Raw genomic sequence first — 18,367 nt, 5'->3', positions numbered from 1 at the left:
GAGCAACAGTCCTTTTTCAGATCACTTAGTCCAGGTCACTTAGTCCAGGTCACTTAATCCAGGTCACTTAGCCCGGGTAATTGCATTTGACCCATCCCTGTATAGAGGGAGCAGTGGGCTGCCATTGATCGGCGCCCGGGGAGCCGGGGGTTCAGTGTCTTGCTCAGGGACACGTAGCCCGGGTCACTTAATCCAGGTCACTTAGGGGTTGACAGGTTGAAGAGGCGACTGGGAGTGGAGGAACTAAACCTAAAGGATGCATTAGCCTTGGGGGCAGGAAACGTACTACAATACATGAAAGAAACAGGACTGAGTAACATGATGTAAGTCACCGAAATGAACTTCCTTGGTTGTTTTGTCTTGTTTTGTAAGGGGATAGGTTACTCTGGTCCACACTCCGCTACAGTAGGTGGCGGTAATGCACCGTTCACTGGATACCATCCGCCATAAAGCTTAGAAGAAGAAGAATCTCATTAGTATGAGTTAAGTCATCCAGTAAAGGAGGTGGCGGGATGCACCAGCGGTTGCAACCCACCATTTAGCTCGAAGAAGAAGACACTGTGACGCAGAAGAACAGGAAGTGAAGCTAGGACTAGTGCAGTACAGCTGCCAGTGTCTGCTGTGGAAAACGCTCGTGTTGAGGTTGAACAGTCTCTACTATCGTTTCCAAGATGTCGAAGAATACAGTTTCCGACCGGTTTAGGAAAGTAGACGTTGATGAATACGACGAGAATAAGTTTGTGGACGAGGAAGACGGAGGAGAGAGCCAGGGTGGTCCGGACGACGCAGAAGTAGACGCTCTGCTCAGACAATATCCTTTAAGTTCAGATGAACGTCAATAACTCACGTTACCCGCAGGGCGCGCCGCACAGCGGGTCTGTTCCAGCGGCCGAGCCAAATGAGCGAAGGTGACGCTGCACTCTCGCAGTGTGTTGTGATGTTTTCTAAAGATGTATAATTCCAATTGTCTAAATTGCACTCGTTCGTATGTGACACATGGGTGACATATACGATATATTTGGCATAACGAGTGCAGCTGGCAGAGCGTTTCTGTGGACCAACAGTGACTACTACTCGGATCTCCGTCAGGTCAAAATGTGAGCTGCACCATAATTCTACAAAATGCACACTAATCAGAAAGCACACCAGCTTGATCAAACATCCACAAACTGTTAACAATTCCATAAAGTAGATACAGAAAACGGGAATACATACTTCCAATTATGAAATATGTCATTACACATATAAAAAAATACATGCAAATATATTGCATTAAGTTATAGGAAGGATCCTAACATGAAAGCACCATCCTTGTGGTCAACAGAGTCCCCCCTCACCCACGGAGCTCATAAAGTAATGCACATGTATCGGCCCTGTGGAACTGTGTCCGCCTTGACTGTTGCTTTGCAAGGGGAGCATGAGTGAAGCGCTCCATGCCGTGCTGAAGAATCCTCCAATCAACACCAAGAACCACACTGCCAAGGTAGAGTGCTCTGTGCTATTGTGCTGTTTAGTGGGGACATCCTCCACCTTCTGCAGTGGTACAAGACCGTGAACTATTTCAAGCAGATGTTTGTTTTTATTGCATGTATAGATTATTTTAGTTTGGAAAGGGTATGTCCTAATGTGCCAACATGATTTATGAATAATTTTATGGAAAGTGATGGCACAAGCAGGGGTGTGTTGAGAGATTTGGGGCATAGCCATAAAAGAAAACCTTGGGGAATATGAGGATGTGGAGAAATGCGTCTGTCACATCTATGGCCAAACATCCAGTCACATAAGATGCATCAGCAGACGCTCCAGCATGATGTACAAAGGCTGTATATGAGGTGAAGGGAGTGGACGATGGAAGAACACTCAGAACCAGTATGTGAGGAGGGACATTTCAGTAAATGTATTAATCGTTGGTTGCAGTGGCTCGACTATTGATGGAAGATTGTAAAGTGGCACATTGACAATAATTTAAAATAATGCTTTGAAGGAAGTTACTGCAGGGTCAATATGAGTTTCAACATTAATATAATGTTTCACTTGTTTTGGGCTCCAGACCCAGACGGCAACCTCCGGTTCTAAAAAGTGAAGCCAAAGCTTCATGCGTTAAAGCTGCATTCTTTCTAGTGTCCTCTGGTTGTATAGAAGTCTGAGAAAATGACTCTACTTCTCTCTTGATTTATTACCTCAGTAAACATTGTAAACATGAGTTTATGTCTCAATCTCTAGTTTCAAGTCTTCTTCAACACAGCATGATGTTCATTTAGTACATTATGGTCCATTTAGAGTCAAACAGACCATAAAGCAGGGGATGCTTTAGGGCGGGGCTACATAGTGATTGACAGACTGCCACCATGGCATTGTCTGGTCTGGGAGTGGCCTGTGTTTTCATCTTAGATCTCTAACCCTTTCACAATGTGTTCTCAGTGCATGAAGTTCTATTTGCATTTGGGTCTCCTTGTTCGGTGTGTCGTTGTACTTAGCGCCACCCTCTCGTGTCAGTTCTGGTTGCAAAAAAACAAGATTGCGATGGCCAAAATTCAAGGCTCTAAACTGTGGTCCACAAAAGCTCGAGGGAAAGCTGAGTCAACATGTTGGTCAATGTACACTGTGTGTGTGTGTGTAGGAGAGAGCCGAGCTGCTGGTGGTCAAGGTGCTGAGCAGCTTTAAGAGCAGTGACATAGAGAAGGCTGTGGGCTCACTGGACCACGCTGGAGTGGACCTGCTGATGAAATACATCTACAGAGGCTTTGAGAACCCCAATGACAACAGCAGCGCTGTGCTGCTGCAGTGGCACGAAAAGGTATGTATTTAGTAATAATACAATATGAAGTCATTTAGATGAACAAAATAGCATATTGTGTCACTTAAGGAAGGTTTTGAAAATCTGGTTTTCTGTTCGGTTACAACACCGCTCATTACAGATGTGTGTAACTACACATACACCTCAAGTGTCTCTTCATTGTTGTCAACGTGTCTTCCTGTTCATGGCCAGCGTTACATGTTAGGACACAGAGAAAGATAAATCAATATTTATATCGACCTCCTGTGTGCAGTTTAGTTTTTTGTCTTTTGCGTGATAAACCGAGCATGGAGCACTATGGTGAGAACAGATGGTCCAATTAAACGATGAAGTCATTGTTCAAATCTTTTCATCAGTCCCTTTAAAGGTACTTCACAGTGTAATGAGGACAAGCCATCGGGATACTTGCAGAAATACGATGCGGATGTTCTCCTGAAAGTCAACACCATCAATGTGTGGACATGAGTCTGTATCGTTTCATTGATAGAAAAGGTGTTTATGGTAATGTTGCCTAGTGCAGCAGTGAGGCTCACTGATGTGTTTGTAACAACAGTGGAGGAAGAAGATATGTGAGGCTGTGATGCAGATACATGAGGTGTTGAGGGGATCTAAAGTATCATTCACCTGTAACATGGGACAACTGCTTTCCAACAGTCATGTTGCAATTTCCTCAAAACTCTCTTTATGGTCCGTTGTTGCATTCAAGCTCAATTTGTAAATAGAAATATTTTGATCAGGCACTCCACCTGTGCGTGTGCGTGCCCCCCCCCCCCCCGTCCGTCCGTCCACAGGCTCTGGCAGTGGGAGGAATCGGCTCTATTGTTCGAGTCCTGACTGCTAGGAAGACCGTCTGATCCTTCCAGCACTTCTTTTCTCTGTTTCTCTGCATTCACTGTTTTCAATCACACCTCTGGAATCTGGCCGGGCAGGGAGGTGCTGGCACCTCCCACCATGCGGAGAGGAAGGACACATTGAGACACTTCACTCGGACACATCCACTCCTCCAAGGTGGAGGAGAAGATTGTTCTTGGATGGACCATCTTAGACTGGTGACATGTCCAGGCCGTTTCCTGCCTTTTGCCCAGTGCATGCTGGGATTGTAGTTCTTATTTTACCATATCATTCTAACTTTGTAAACAGTTTTTTTCTACTTGCACCACGTTGTGTGTAGCCTGGCTTTTGTTTTTATATCTAAAGTAAGCAACCAAATAAAGTAATGAACCTGAATATGTACTGCTTATACTTTCATGTCTTAATAAGCCTTTACTGTTACAAGATACCAGCTAGCCAAGATATTGTAGAACACTTTGCCTGGTGTAGACCAGCGATGTTTGTCGTTTAGGGTTTTGAACAAAATACACTTGGGCTGATCCTGTCCCTGTTTTCTGATGTTTTACTGGCTAAACAATGAATGATGGTGTCCATGAGGTTTTCGGCATACTGGATCCTGTAGAGCGTGGATATTCTTCCTTCCAGCTTTGTGATTTTATCCACCAGACGGACGCAGCTGACACAGTCGGATGGAGAGGTGAGTGGAGCCATAGCAGATCTGGTGGACAATTTGGCTCCAGCCCGTAGTCCACAGCCTTGTCCAGGTATTAACAAAGGTGGAAGCTGATTCACGGACGGTCCCGTTTTCAGTTTGACGTGTGACCCTCTATATCTGTGGACTCCGTGGCGTTAGCTTCAGAGCCCAGGGCTAACAAACGAGCCAGTAGTAGCCCAGCAGGCTAACTGATCTGGGGAACGCAAAAACCTAAGAGGTCTAGTACGTGTGGGCTGACATCGTACTACTAGTTCAATTGACACAGATCAGAACAGCTAGGATCTCAAAAGTATAAGGCAAAAAATGTGGCCAAAACTGGAGAAAAAATGCCAATTTGTAAAAAAGGGGGAGCGGAGAAACCGACACGATGCACAAGTGAGCTGGATCAGGTGACCGGCAAATTGGAGGGAAAACAGCAGCACAGAGTCAGCTGTCAGCCATCATTAGAGATGTCAGATATGACAATATTCCCAATTTGATACGGCTCATGTAAACATTCAGTTTGTAGATTGTATATGCCGGTTTTATTTGGGCTTTAGGAGCATTCTGTCACGGGGTGTGAAGGTGGACCCAAATGCTCTCACAGACCAGGGAGTATGGGTGTAAAGGTGTATTAACCAGGTAACCAATGGGGGAAACAACCAGAGCAAAGCGGGGAAATCCAGGGAGGAGGAGATGGGGCAGGCAGACTGGGGAACCAGGAGGATGAACAAAACTGCGGGAACAGGAAGACAGGGTCAATGCAATGAAAAACACTTGGGGAAAAAACTCTGAATAATTCTCAAAACAGAGCAGCCAAGAACGACTAACTACAACGTGAGCTGTAACAACGATCTGGCGAAGGGTGGATGAAGAACCAGGGTAGATCTACTGTTGAGTGATGAGTTGATGGAGTGCAGCTGGTTTGACTGGGCAGGTGAGGTGAATTGTAATCAGGAAGCCGGGAGGAGACCAGGTCGGAGCCCTGCCCATACCACACACACACACACACACTCTTTAGACGTATCCAACACATTTGTAATATGAGTCTCAATCGGGGTTTTTACGACACTTTCCTGTTGACGACCAGCTCTGTGCGTTGAACACAGACCAGCTAGCCAATAGTTTACGCAAAAAACAAGCTAACAAGTCCTCCACTACTGGAAAAATATTTTGATACAAAGAAGCTAAATGGCACAAGCATCTCCTGCCATGGGGTTGTTGTACGTTGATCAGAATATGCACAGCTGCATGTCAATAGGAATATTGATGGCATATTAATTTACATTAGCCATGTAAACAGTTTACTAGGATTATTATCTGATTCGGAATAAGGGCAAAAAACAGAATATTTGGTGCATGTAAACATAGTCATTGTTACTGCAGGAGGCCATCGATATGTCTACAGGCTGCTGGTATCAAACCCATGAACACACAGTCACCACTGATAGTTTCATTGAACACAACACAGTTTACTGTAACATCAAAATGACACCTGACCTGTCCGATATTCACAACACCATTTTGTTTTCATAATTAATGAGCATATGAAGGATTAGGCTGTATAATGTACTGATTTATGTCAGCTGTGTATTCTAAACATTAGTGTGTGTGTGTGCAGGTAAGCTCATACACTGTATCAGTATAACATGCACATGGCACCTCTGTTAATATGTTGAGAGAGAGAGAGAGAGAATGAGAGAATATGAGAATTATCCCCTATTGGACTGGCATGATTCTATTGGCCCAGAATCTATTAGTGACAACAGAGCAGAAGAGCAGTTGACACAGATCAGAGTACAGTGAACAAACCAGCCGGCAGTAAGATACTGAAGCGTCTGGCACAAATAAGGGTTCGGTGTTGAGAAGCACATCGCAGCAGGACAATGGACCAACACAGGAAGAGGTTTTTCCTCTCACGGCGTCGCAATCATAATGATCGTTGCCACTCACATTGAATTTAACCACATAACCTTCCGCACTGTAAATACAACTGATACATAGAATACTTCTGTGTTTGGACACAAGCAGTCCTGCTAACAGTAGTTTACAATTCACCTCAATAGTGAAAGCATGGCAAAAAGGCAGCTTTCACACTCCAAGTAGAAAGTAGAAAGTGCTCATTGTGGACCGAAGGTGCCAGATTATATTATGGGTGTTATTTCTTTTTTTGTGACAGTTTAAGTTATCTTTACAGAAACTTCATAAAAGTGTTTATTTTTATTATTTATTCTCGCCGGTGAGGAAAGGTTCTGAAAGCTCATTTGGACTGTGGTTAAAACAGCTGTACTTTTTGGGACCTATTGTTAGCAGCAAATTAATTCATATTTAGTGAGTATTTGGACCAGTATATATGTTGGATAAAATGTATTGATTCTGCCAATAAACAGTTTCTAATTCTGATAAAATACACTGCAGTGTGTGTGTGTTTGTGGTAATGATGAAACATGTCACCCAGTGCAAGAGTGTGGCTCACTGTTTTTTTATACTTAAATAACACTGGTGTGTTTTTAATAGTTTTTGGAAACAATGATGACATGAAAACCACATTCAGTCTTGTTGTATCTTTTTGCAAAACAGGGGTTCATATCGTCCAGCTGGCATAAAGCCTGTCACTTTGTTGCCAGAAGGGATTTATTCATATTTGATAAATAATTAAATATAATTCGACAGTGTTCCTCCCACTTCCCCACACACACACTGAGATTTGTCAACAATTAGCCAGGCAGTTGTACAACATGCTGTACCATTTTGTTGCCATCACATTTTAAAAAGCATCATAGTTCACTGTAATAACATGCTGGTTAGGAAGTTAGGATTTTTATTGTCAAATACACATACACAAAATTTGACTTCTGCATTTGACCCATCCCTGTATAGAGGGAGCAGTGGGCTGCCAATGACAGGCGCCCGGGGAGCCGGGGGTTCAGTGTCTTGCTCAGGGACACTACGACACGTGACACGTCCCAGTCAAGGCTATTATGCTAATATTATATGCTGTTTAGAGTTAGCTAGACTTTATTTAGTCAGGGTGTCTCTTGGACAAGAAAGATGTGAGAACAGGTGACATATATACAACAAGACAATCCAGTTACACAAAGCAAGTCATCACACACGGGCCCGAATTGCAAAATGTACAAGTATGTTAAAAGTACCAATGAGCACAGCTTTGTAGTCCCCCATAGGAAAGAGTGTCTCTTACTTCAGTTTGTGTGCAGGTACTGGAAACCAGTCCACCCCAGTTAAACTGGCAATAAGTGATTCTTTTGGGCCACTTGGGGGCAGCAGAAGCAAGCTTTTTAAGTCAACAGGATGAATTTGTGAGCAATTCTTTGCTTTCTGTATTTACATTTCTTGTAATCGAATGAGTCCAGAACAAATTTTCCAACAGGGACATTGATAGCATGTCATGTCTTATCTTTACATATACTTATTTCATATTATCTTAGCAGTCACAGAGGAACATTGTCATTTATTAGCAGTTGGGTTTGTGTCTATCTGAGAATTTTATGTCCAATATTCACTCCCCTTTTACCTCTGTGTGTGGGGCTGAGACGAGGAAATAGAAAGAAGAGCAGGGAAATTGCGCTGATCGAAGAAGTTATCTCACATGACGTTCTCCAAAAAGAGAAACGTGTTCAGAGAGAATATAATTTATAAGCAAGAATGAACAGAATCTTATATGTTAATTGTTCCCACAGGCAGTTAAATCCTCTACCCCTGTCAAGAGCCTTTCCCTTCTGGTGGCTAATCATGATTTTCTAAACCTCCCCCGCCCTCTGTAAACTATCAATGGATAAATCCAAAAAAAGAAAAGTCACGGAGGAAAATAGAGAGTTTAACATTCTTTGGGTTGAGCTGCTCGGTTATAAGCGGCACTCTGATCTCTCTGGGCTTTTTCCATGTGCTCCTTCACAATGGGGACCACCGCTGCGATCCTATCTCGCATGGCCCCTACGTGTTCGATCATGGTCCGGTGGGGACAGGGTTGCTCCTCCCAAGTCTCCTTGGCTATGTCTAACAGACCCTGGGGTTTGTGGGAATACAAGAAGTCAAAGGGTGAGAACCCAGTGGAAGACTGAGGAACTTCTCTTACTGCAAACAGAAGGTATGGGAGAAGCTGGTCCCAATTTCTTCCATCTTTGTCGAAGGCCTTCCTCAGCATGGCTTTGAGAGTCTTGTTAAACCTCTCTACTAACCCATCCGTCTGGGGGTGGTACACCGAGGTTCTCACCTGTTTCACCTGCAACAGAGAACACAACTCCTTGGTGACCCTAGACATAAAGGGACTCCCATGGTCCGTAAGGATCTCTTTTGGAATCCCTACTCGGCTGCTGAAGAGGAACAGCTCTTTGGCTATTTGTTTAGCATTCGCCTTTCTTAAGGGGACAGCTTCCGGGTACCGGGTGGCATAGTATACTATGACCAAGATGAACTGATGACCCCGAGCACTCTTGGGGAGGGGACCCAGAATATCCATTCCCACCCTTTCGAACAGTTTCTATGATGAGCAAAGGGATAAGGGGGTTCCGGTACTGCTGTTTGGGGACTGTGATCTGGCAATCTGGACAACTGTGGCAGTAGTTGCTTGTGAAATCCTGGCCAAAAGAACCTTTGTAACACTCGTTCCTTGGTTTTCTCTACCCCCAAGTGAGCTCCTAGCAAGTGGGTGTGAGCTAACTGTAGAACTGTGGAGCGATGAGGTTGGGAAACGAAGAGTTGCTCCATGACTGTCTCATTAGCTTTCACTACTACTACTAAGAGGCCATTTTTCACTGCAAAGTGAGGATATGAAGGAGTTAACCTGGTTCCCACCAAAGTTCCCTCTGGGACCTGGACATTTCTTAAGGCATTACCAAGGGTGGGGTCCTGTAATTGAGCTGTTCCATACTGCCCTTAAGTGGTGGCTGTTCCAGAGGGCCAACATAGTCACCTTCACTTGGCCCAGGTTGAGGCTCTGGGTATTCCAAGTCCACCGTGGTTACAGTCCTGCTTTGCCTGCACTGATTGGAGTGTTTTTGAGGCTGCTGCTACAGACCTGGATGGGCTCACTGACACTGTGACATCGTATATCAGTTTTTGTGAGGACATGTGTGTGCCGACTAAAACCTTCTGCACGTTCAACAACAATAAACCCTGGTTTACTGAAAAACTCAGGCAGCTTCGTCGGGCCAAGGAGGAGGCCTACAGAAGTGGGGACAGGATCCTGTACAACCAGGCCAGAAACACATTGACGAGGGAGATCAGGGTAGCTAAGAGAAGCTACACTGAAAAGCTGAAGAACACGTTTTCAGCCAACGACCCCTCGTCAGTTTGGAGAGGCCTGGAAGTACTTACCAACTACAGGAGACCATCCCCCCCCCACTGAGGCCAATCACCAACTGGCTGACGACCTGAATGCCTTCTCCTGCAGGTTTGATAAGCCTACCCTCACCCCCCCCCCCCCACCTGCCTCATCAAACAACCATCTACACCCCCTGCCTCCTCATCTCTCCCAACCGACCCCCCACCGGCACTGAGGATATGCGAAGAGGATGTGAGTCGGCTCTTTCACAGACAGAAGATCAGGAAGGCACCAGGCCCAGACGGTGTGTCACCCTCCTGCCTGAAAGTCTGTGCTGACCAGCTGGCCCCCATCTTCACAAAGATCTTCAACCAATCACTGGAGCTGTGTGAAGTCGCCTCCTGCTTCAAACGCTCCACGATCATCCCGGTCCCCAAGAAATCCTCCATCACAGGATTAAATAACTACAGGCCCGTCGCCCTTACGTCTGTGGTCATGAAATCCTTTGAAAGACTGGTGTTGACCCACCTTAAGAACATCACAGGACCCCTGCTGGATCCCCTGCAGTTTGCCTACTGTGCAAACAGGTCGGTGGATGATGCAGTCAACATGGGACTGCATTACATGCTGCAACACCTCAACTCCCCAGTGACATATGCAAGGGTTCTGTTCGTGGACTTCAGCTCCGCGTTCAACACCATCATCCCAGCAATACTCTAATCCAAACTCTCCCAGCTCACTGTGCCAGCCTCTACCTGTCACTACCTGGATCACAAACTTCCTGACTGACAGGACGCAGCAGGTGAGGCTGGGAAAAATCACATCCAGCACCCGGACCATCAGCACTGGCGCCCCCTAGGGATGTGTGCTCTCCACACTGCTCTTCTCCCTCTACACCAATGACTGCACCTCAGAGGACCCAACGGTCAAACTCCTGAAGTTCACAGACGACACAACGGTCATCGGCCTCATCAGGGACGGTGATGAGTCTGCGTACAGGAGGGAGGCTGAACGGCTGGTCCTCTGGTGTGGTCAGAACAACCTGGAGCTGAACAAGCTCAACACTGTGGAGATGACAGTGGACTTCAGGAGGAGCCCCCCAACACTGCCTCCCCTCACCATACTGTCAAGAAGAGTTGAGCTCACGGAGAAAGCCGCCTTGGATACATGCATACACGTTCAGGGGAAAGACAGGATATAAAAGTACGAAGCATATACTCAGAAATCAATAGTTAAAGTATAATCGAAAGATAAGGTTTATGATCATTATATAACAAATGTTTAATGCATAGAGTGATTTAACAAATGTAAAAACTGATTATAATAATGTTCTGTGTACCGGAGCTGAGATGTGGAAAAAGTGTGTCATAGTGTGTCAGCAGACCGAGTGAGTCAGGAACAGATGTTTTTGGGCGTAAGTTAGGACATGGGACATGGAATTCTGTTGCAAGAGATGACTCATAGAAGCAAAACGAAAAGTCTGGTACTTTCCAGAAACAAACATACGGGTGGGATGAAAATCATGTGTTCAGAATAAGTGGGGGGGGGGGGGGGAACAGATAGCCCAAATCAAGGATAAAAGGAGACGCTTGCAAGCCCCAAACTGGGATTTCTACACGAGCCGTCCAGACGCTCTGAGAAGAAGATACGGACGATCGCAACTGAAGTATTCGAGGACTTCGTCTCGGTTCACGGAAAGAAGACCGCTGTTCGTGGACAAAGAATTGAAAGACGGAGATTTTCCTCTCCCCACTGCTCGACTTTAACAACTGAACAACGGAGGAACGCCGCCGCCCTAGAAAGACTTTGTACAGAGCCTTGAGGACTGTTGGCCGAACCTGCAAAGAGCAGGAGGAGTCCGAGGGTCTGGCCAGACCTTCGATCCTAACAACTCCAAAATAACCTTTTCATCGCACCTTTGGAAATCCAGCTCCAACCGAGCCGTCTCGGCATCTAAAACCAATGAGTATAACCTAAGAAGAAAATTAAAGTAACGAATCAAGTGTAGTGACATTTTACGTGAGCTGTAGCTTAACCCTTACAAACTAACTAAATATAACCTGCAATAAATATCTAATCTGCATTTAAAGTAAAATTCTCAAGTGCATTTATTTGCTCAAGTCGTAAAAGTACCTCGTGGCAGTAAAAAGTTAAATCCATTGTATGTCTAACAACTGAGTTCTGTAAGGTTATCCTAGAAGACCGAATCCACTTAACAATCCCTTACGGTTTTAGAAGTAATCCTAGCCGTTAAAACCTAACCTGGCATTTACCAAGAGCACGGATCCAGAAGAGGGAAGCTGCCATAACCGACGCGACTGGTAGGAGCGCCCGGGGTCAGGGAGGCCCCTCGACCGAGTGCACTCAGACCGGAGGAAGCAGGGTAGACGTCGGGAGTAACGGCAGTTAGAAGAGCAATGGATCCTGCGCTTATAAACAGAACACAGGCCACAGCTTGTTAACAGACTACAGAGAGAAACACCTCTACAGTGGTGATTACTGTGTGTCTTCATTAGTTATTGTTGGAATGCTGTTAAGCATTCCAACAAACCCTAACTATTGTTATCCTGTTTCTTTGTTGTTGGAATGCTGTTAAGCATTCCAACAATAAAGTTCTTCGAATCTTCAATAAAGTTCTTCGAATCTTTATTCAACTTCTATTTCTTCCGTCGCACCGCTTCTCCTCCATCTATTAAGCTACAGAAACCGTTCAACTATTAAAATGTTCAGCTCTTTCACCAGAGGTTTGCTATGACCTTTTATATTTCTAACCTTTAAAGTTTTTGAATTATTAAGCTTTTTATTTTCAATGGGATCTCTATGGAGAATATTTTCAAATGGCTTCAAGCATACAGGTGTTCGCGATTGAGCCAATTAGTGATGTTGATAAACACACAGACTCACGCGCACATACACTCCTCTCCCTCTCTCTCTGTGTGTCTCATACAGTCATTCAGGTCTTAGGGATCTTCAGAGGTCTTTCCCCCCTCCTCCAACACACACACACATCCACCCCATTTTAAAATAAAAGCCGCACACATGATTTGTTGCAGCTGTTACGTGTTGCATCTCGGCCAATCAGACATGAGTATTCTGATAAGTTTCCTGATTCGAGTGACATTTACACACACAAGAGGGAGAGACGAGGAAAGACATGGCAGAGCAGGACAACAGTCATGTAAGCTGTAAAAGATAAAACATCGGACAATCTCCAAATGACAGTTTGCCAGAGATATCAGAGCCTCTCTCTCTGCCTCTCTCTCTCTCACAAATTCTTTCTTCTCTCTCTCTCACAAATTCTTTCTTCTCTCTCTCTCTCACAAATTCTTTCTTCTCTCTCTCTCTCACAAATTCTTTCTTCTCTCACAAATTCTTTCTTCTCTCTCTCTCTCACAAATTCTTTCTTCTCTCTCTCTCACAAATTCTTTCTTCTCTCTCTCTCTCTCTCTCTCTCTCTCTCTCTCTCTCTCTCACAAATTCTTTCTTCTCTCTCTCTCACAAATTCTTTCTTCTCTCTCTCTCTCTCTCTCTCACAAATTCTTTCTTCTCTCTCTCTCACAAATTCTTTCTTCTCTCTCTCTCTCTCTCTCTCTCTCTCTCTCTCTCTCTCTCTCTCTCTCTCTCTCTCTCTCTCTCTCTCTCTCACAAATTCTTTCTTCTCTCTCTCTCTCTCTCTCACTAATTATTTCTTCTCTCTTTCTCCCTGTCTATGTCTCTCTCATACAGTCATTCAGGTCTTAGAGACTTTTAGAGGACCCCCCCCCCCCCCACACACACACACACCCCATTTCAAAATAAAAGCCCCAGAGAGTGAATTCTAATTGAAATGCTTGTGATGAAGCCAGGCATTTAATAACCTCTGTTTATGTGTGTCAAACATGATGATTATGTCTCCTCTCCCCCTCTCCCCCCACACCCAGCACCACCCTTTCAAAATAAAAGCCCCATGGATTAACTGTATTTAAACAAGCTCAAAATTTGGCTTTTTTGTTAAAAGAATTAATGCTCTTACTAATACTGCGACAACTACTACTGCTGCTGCTAATATAGTATCACTACTACTGCTACTACTACTTCTACTATAATGTTTGCTGTTGCTACTATTACTACTACTGCTCCTGCTATTACTGCTACCATCAATATTATTACAACCACGACTGCTGTTACTACCACTACTATTACATATACGACAACTGCTACTACTACTGCTATTCATGCTACTAAAAGTAGTAATTCTACTACAGCTATTGGTACGACGCCTACTAGTACTACTACTGCTACTTCTTCTACTGCCATTACTATTACTACTACTATTACTACTTCTACTACTGCTACTGTTATATTAAATCCTACGACCAATACTACAGCTATTACTATGACTGCTGATACTACGTCTTCTACTACTTCTTCTAATTACTAATACTTCTACGACTAATAATACTTCTACTACAACTACAAATATCACTACTGCTACTACTAGTACTTATTCTAATGCTACTAATACTTCTACGAATAATACTTCTACTACAACTTCTACTCCTACAAATATCACCACTGATGAAATTTTTTAAGCCACAGAAACCATTAGAACATCAAAATGTTCAGCTCTTTCAGGAGAGGGGTGATATGACTTTTCATAGTTGGAATCTTTAAACTTTTTTAATTATTAAGCTTTTTGCAATTTTTTAAAAATTGGATATCTATTTTCAGCAATGTTTTTGCAATTAATTTCAAATTTCAGCATTCCAATGCATTTTCAGCAGGAAATGCATTTTCTAGTTAGTATTATTAGTTTCTGTTATTAAGTACAGTCATCATGTGAACAGACACAAACTTATCAAAAGTCTCTCCAGCTGTTAAAGCCGACTGAGAGCTGATCCAGCTGTGATCAGCTGATCCTCCGTCATCAGAAACAGACTTTGCTTCACGTGACACAACTGAGGAAAGGACATCTCATGTCTCCTAAAACATATTTCCTCGTTACTCTCTCCTTGCATGGTTTCCTCCATGCATCCCTGGTGGAAGGGACTAAGACGCAAGGAAAGGACGCAAGTGAGGGAAACGGGGATGCAATTAAGAGACTTGAGAAGTACCCTGTGAGACGGAGTTGTTGTCTCGGCGGCCATCTTGTAGTGTGGCTGCTGCTCTTAAAGGGGAAATAGCACCCATCTACCACCTGGCCCTGTGTGATGCCACAGTAGGTACTCCATAAAAGGCCCATAACAGGTCATAGGTAGGGTTGGGTACCGAAAAACGGTGCCGGTATCGAACCGGTTCCTATACGTCCGGTACCTACCAGACCGAAACGTAACGCAGATTTCGGTGCTTCCTTTCGGTGCCTGAGCCGATTGAAATACTTTTTTGACACTACTCTGATGACTCCGTCCTGGCAGCAGGACTCGGTCCTCCGCTCCTCACTCATAGCATTACTACAACGGGGTACTTAGCGCTGCCGCTCATAAGCACAACAACACAGGCACGCGAAAGCTTCTTCTTCTCCTCCTTTGAGACCAACTGGCGGTTGGCAAACGACGAATTGGCGCATTACCGCCACCAACTGGTAAAATTAAATAAGTCATGAGACGTGTAGTATTTTGGCAGAGAAGGAAAATATGCTCATATTTCTGTAAAATAATTGCTGAAGTTTGAAGCTGTAGTGTGTACAGAGTGTGTGTGTTTTGTATTTATTTATATTTATTTAAGTATACTTTAAACTGTTAACAGTTAACATATTGTTCATAGTTAAAAAGTTTGAAGCTGTAGTTTGAAGCCAAGTGTTTTGTATTTATTTATATTTATAGTATACTTTAAACAGTTCATATATTGTTCAATTTGAAGAAAAAAGTATCGGTTCAGGCATCGTTTAGGCACCGGTATCATTTTAAAAGTATCGTTTTAGCACTGGTATCGGAAAAAACCCAAACGATACCCAACCCTAGTCATGGGTATTAAATGTATATTACAAGCATGTGATATACCTCCTCTGTTATAAATTAATAGTCAAAATGTATGTCGAAAATGCATTAAGCGCATACACAAATCTATGCAAAGGAAAACCTCTGAGGTTCTGTTTGTTTAAATTTAGTAATGCTGATCAAATTAGATACAGGTCAAATAAATACACATAAGTTTGTATAGATTAAAAACGACACACTGACAACATATTGCAGGCAGTTTGCAGGCAGTGGCCTGAGGCCGCAACATGGCACAGTGCTTCCTGCCCGTGTGTCCTGAAGGCTGAGTGCCCCACATATCAGCACGAGTACAGCTCTGTTGTGCTAAACGGGTTGTTCACACACACGCACACACACACACACGTACGCGCTACCCGTGCGGAAAATAGGTTTTAAGCACACTTCTGACGTCACGCCCATCGATCGGTTTTCCTCCAAAGGTTATATAATGAGAAGATGAATCACTCTGTCTGTGAAATCCAGGCCAAGAAACAGTTAAAAAACAAACTACTAGTGATATCTAGCTATGCAGGGAGTTGTGGGCTCTTTATATACATTACAGGCTAATGGAGAATGTATATTCGTGGTTCTCAGCCTGGGGGCCGGTCCAGGAAGGATCATGAAAAGGGACCTTTTTCTGATACCAGCACTGGATGCTATTACCCCTACAAAATACTTCTAAGAGAACAACAATTAATTAAATTGTTATTCTTTGCTTTACTTTCATTAATTTAACAAAACAAAAGTCGCCCAATCGCAACACAAGCATGAGAACTTTGCCGAGAAGTGAAAATGGTAATATTGAAATAAAATAAATAAAATCATTATTTGAGACAGTAAATATTTTATTAAAGAATAAGTGAACAAGATAAAAATCGGAACAAGTGTGCAGCAGACACATTCCAGTCAATTCCCCCCAAAATATGCAGGTTTCTTACCTAGACTTTGTCACACCCCAAAAAATGGAGGTGAATGGAATTGAGGCTTTCTTTTCTTTTCTCTACCAAATGTAACAAGGTAAGGAAAGGAAGCTCGGAGACATATTGCTTGTTTCAATTAATTAGAGCAGTGTTTTTCAACCTTTTTTACAACAACCAAAAAAGTTACAAAATGTCACATTGAGCATAATACAGCATATATGTTGACAATTTAAGTCTCTTATTTATTTATTGGTTTATTTGAACGGGACAGTGCACATTAATAAAAACATTTCTGCAATATGCCAGAGTTAGCCAAAAGGCTATTTTTCATCTGTAGTCCCAAAAGTCTTAATTTGTTGATCCTTACTCAGTGTGAAACCTGGGCCTGTTTGGATGAAACCAGAGCTGATATCCTGGCAGAAACTGAAGAAAGGCACACACGAAGCTCTTCTTCTACAGCTCTCAGTCTCTCTCTGTTTTTAGTTTTTATAGCAGCCATGCTTGAAAAGCTCATCTCACACATATATGTAGTGGAAAATGGGAGCAATGTTGAAATAGCTCTGTTTGCCAGAATGGGGAACTCCTTGGCAGCAGTCAACCAAAAACTGTCCAAAGGTAGATCAGCAAAGCTCAGCTTTAAACCACGGTCTTGTCTCAGTTCAGTTAGTTCTTCCTGCTCGTGCAAAGTCATGTCCTTTCCAAAAACTGTTGCTGAGCTATATGGGTCCCTAACCCAGTCAAGGCATTCAGTGGAGGTTGAGGGGAAATAAAATGAAAACTTCTCCTCAAGAGTTTTTAAGTGTTTACCTATTATCTCACACAGTGCAGCAGTGTTGACAACTCCTTGCCATTTCTGGGTGAGGGGGAACATGTCAAGGTTGGCACTTTCAACATGTTGTTGCCAGAGGTGCACTTTTGAACGGAATCCATTTATTTTGTCTGTGCTTGTGAGCAGGTTTTCATTTTGGCCTTGCATTCTTGTGTTCAGTTCATTCAGGTGCTGAAATATATCTGCCATGTATGCCAGCCTTGCACACCTCTCATCACTTGCGAGCAGTTTTGCATCATCGCACCTCTCATCAGTCAAAAACACTTTCAGTTCCTCCTGCGGCTCATACACACGGGCCAGCACTTTGCCGCGCGACAACCATCGGACTTCTGTGTGGAGCAATAGGGCGTTATGCTCCGCTCCCATTTCCTCACATAAAGATGCAAATATGCGACTTTTCAGAGGTCTTGTCTTTACAAAGTTAACCAGGCGCATGACATCATTCAACACAGGAGCTAGGTCTGCTGGTAAAGTCTTGGCAACGAGCGCCTCGCAGTGCAAAAAGACATTAGCTACTTCGTTAACCGCGCTAGGGCCGAGCATCACGTTCACAATGGCTTTACATGCAGGTAGTATTCATGTCTCTGCCACAGTGTGTGGGCTTTTTGATTTGGCCACCAGTTCAGCTACTACTTTGAGAGCTTTCTCAGACACATTTGTGGTTTTCCTCATAAAAGTTACCTGTTTCTCAGTTTGTGAGCGCAGTCGAACAAAATAGTTCCTGTTCTTGTTGTTGAGTGACGGGTGTTTCATCTGGAGATGACGTTTCAGCTTGCTTGGGACCATGGCACTGTTTGATAGTTTTTCCCCACACAACAAGCATAACGGAGTCGGTGCAGTCTGATCCCCGGTGAAAGTGAATCCCAACGAAAGATAGCTTTCGCTGTATTGCCTCGAGCTCACAGTTTTTTCTTTTTTGTACCACCACTCGTACTGGGCTTTTCATCTGGGTCAGAAGATTGCCCAGGGCCCAGATCAGAGTCTACAGTTTTCTTTTTGAAATATTTCTCCATTGCCGTTCTTCACTACAACCTCTCCCGCGCATCATAGCCCTAGCC

At 43.7% G+C, this 18,367-nt stretch overlaps 1 protein-coding gene across 1 annotated transcript; it reads left to right on the top strand.

Annotated features, from left to right (window-relative positions):
• Positions 1–580: 580 nt before the first annotated feature.
• On the top strand, positions 581–4,024 carry LOC306789373 (actin-related protein 2/3 complex subunit 5-like). Its single transcript, XM_079285296.1, has 4 exons — positions 581–812; positions 1,412–1,483; positions 2,621–2,797; positions 3,589–4,024. The coding sequence occupies exons 1-4, from the start codon at positions 672–674 to the stop codon at positions 3,649–3,651; spliced, it is 453 nt and encodes a 150-aa protein (XP_079141422.1). The 5' UTR covers positions 581–671; the 3' UTR covers positions 3,652–4,024.
• Positions 4,025–18,367: the final 14,343 nt, after the last annotated feature.

The sequence above is a fragment of the Melanostigma gelatinosum genome (genome assembly GCF_949748355.1).
Source record: "Melanostigma gelatinosum genome assembly, chromosome: 15".
Lineage (NCBI taxonomy): Eukaryota > Metazoa > Chordata > Actinopteri > Perciformes > Zoarcidae > Melanostigma > Melanostigma gelatinosum.
The sequence above is the reverse complement of the archived record's forward strand: the minus strand, read 5'-3'. Positions and strand labels throughout refer to the sequence as shown.

Excerpts from the sequence above, each read along its gene's own strand:
- LOC306789373 (XM_079285296.1), top strand. The coding sequence starts at position 672 with ATGTCGAAGAATACAGTTTCCGACCGGTTTAGGAAAGTAGACGTTGAT. Across the intron at positions 813-1,411 it reads TAGACGCTCTGCTCAGACAA|GGGAGCATGAGTGAAGCGCT; the intron begins TATCCTTTAAGT and ends TTGCTTTGCAAG. Across the intron at positions 2,798-3,588 it reads TGCTGCAGTGGCACGAAAAG|GCTCTGGCAGTGGGAGGAAT; the intron begins GTATGTATTTAG and ends GTCCGTCCACAG.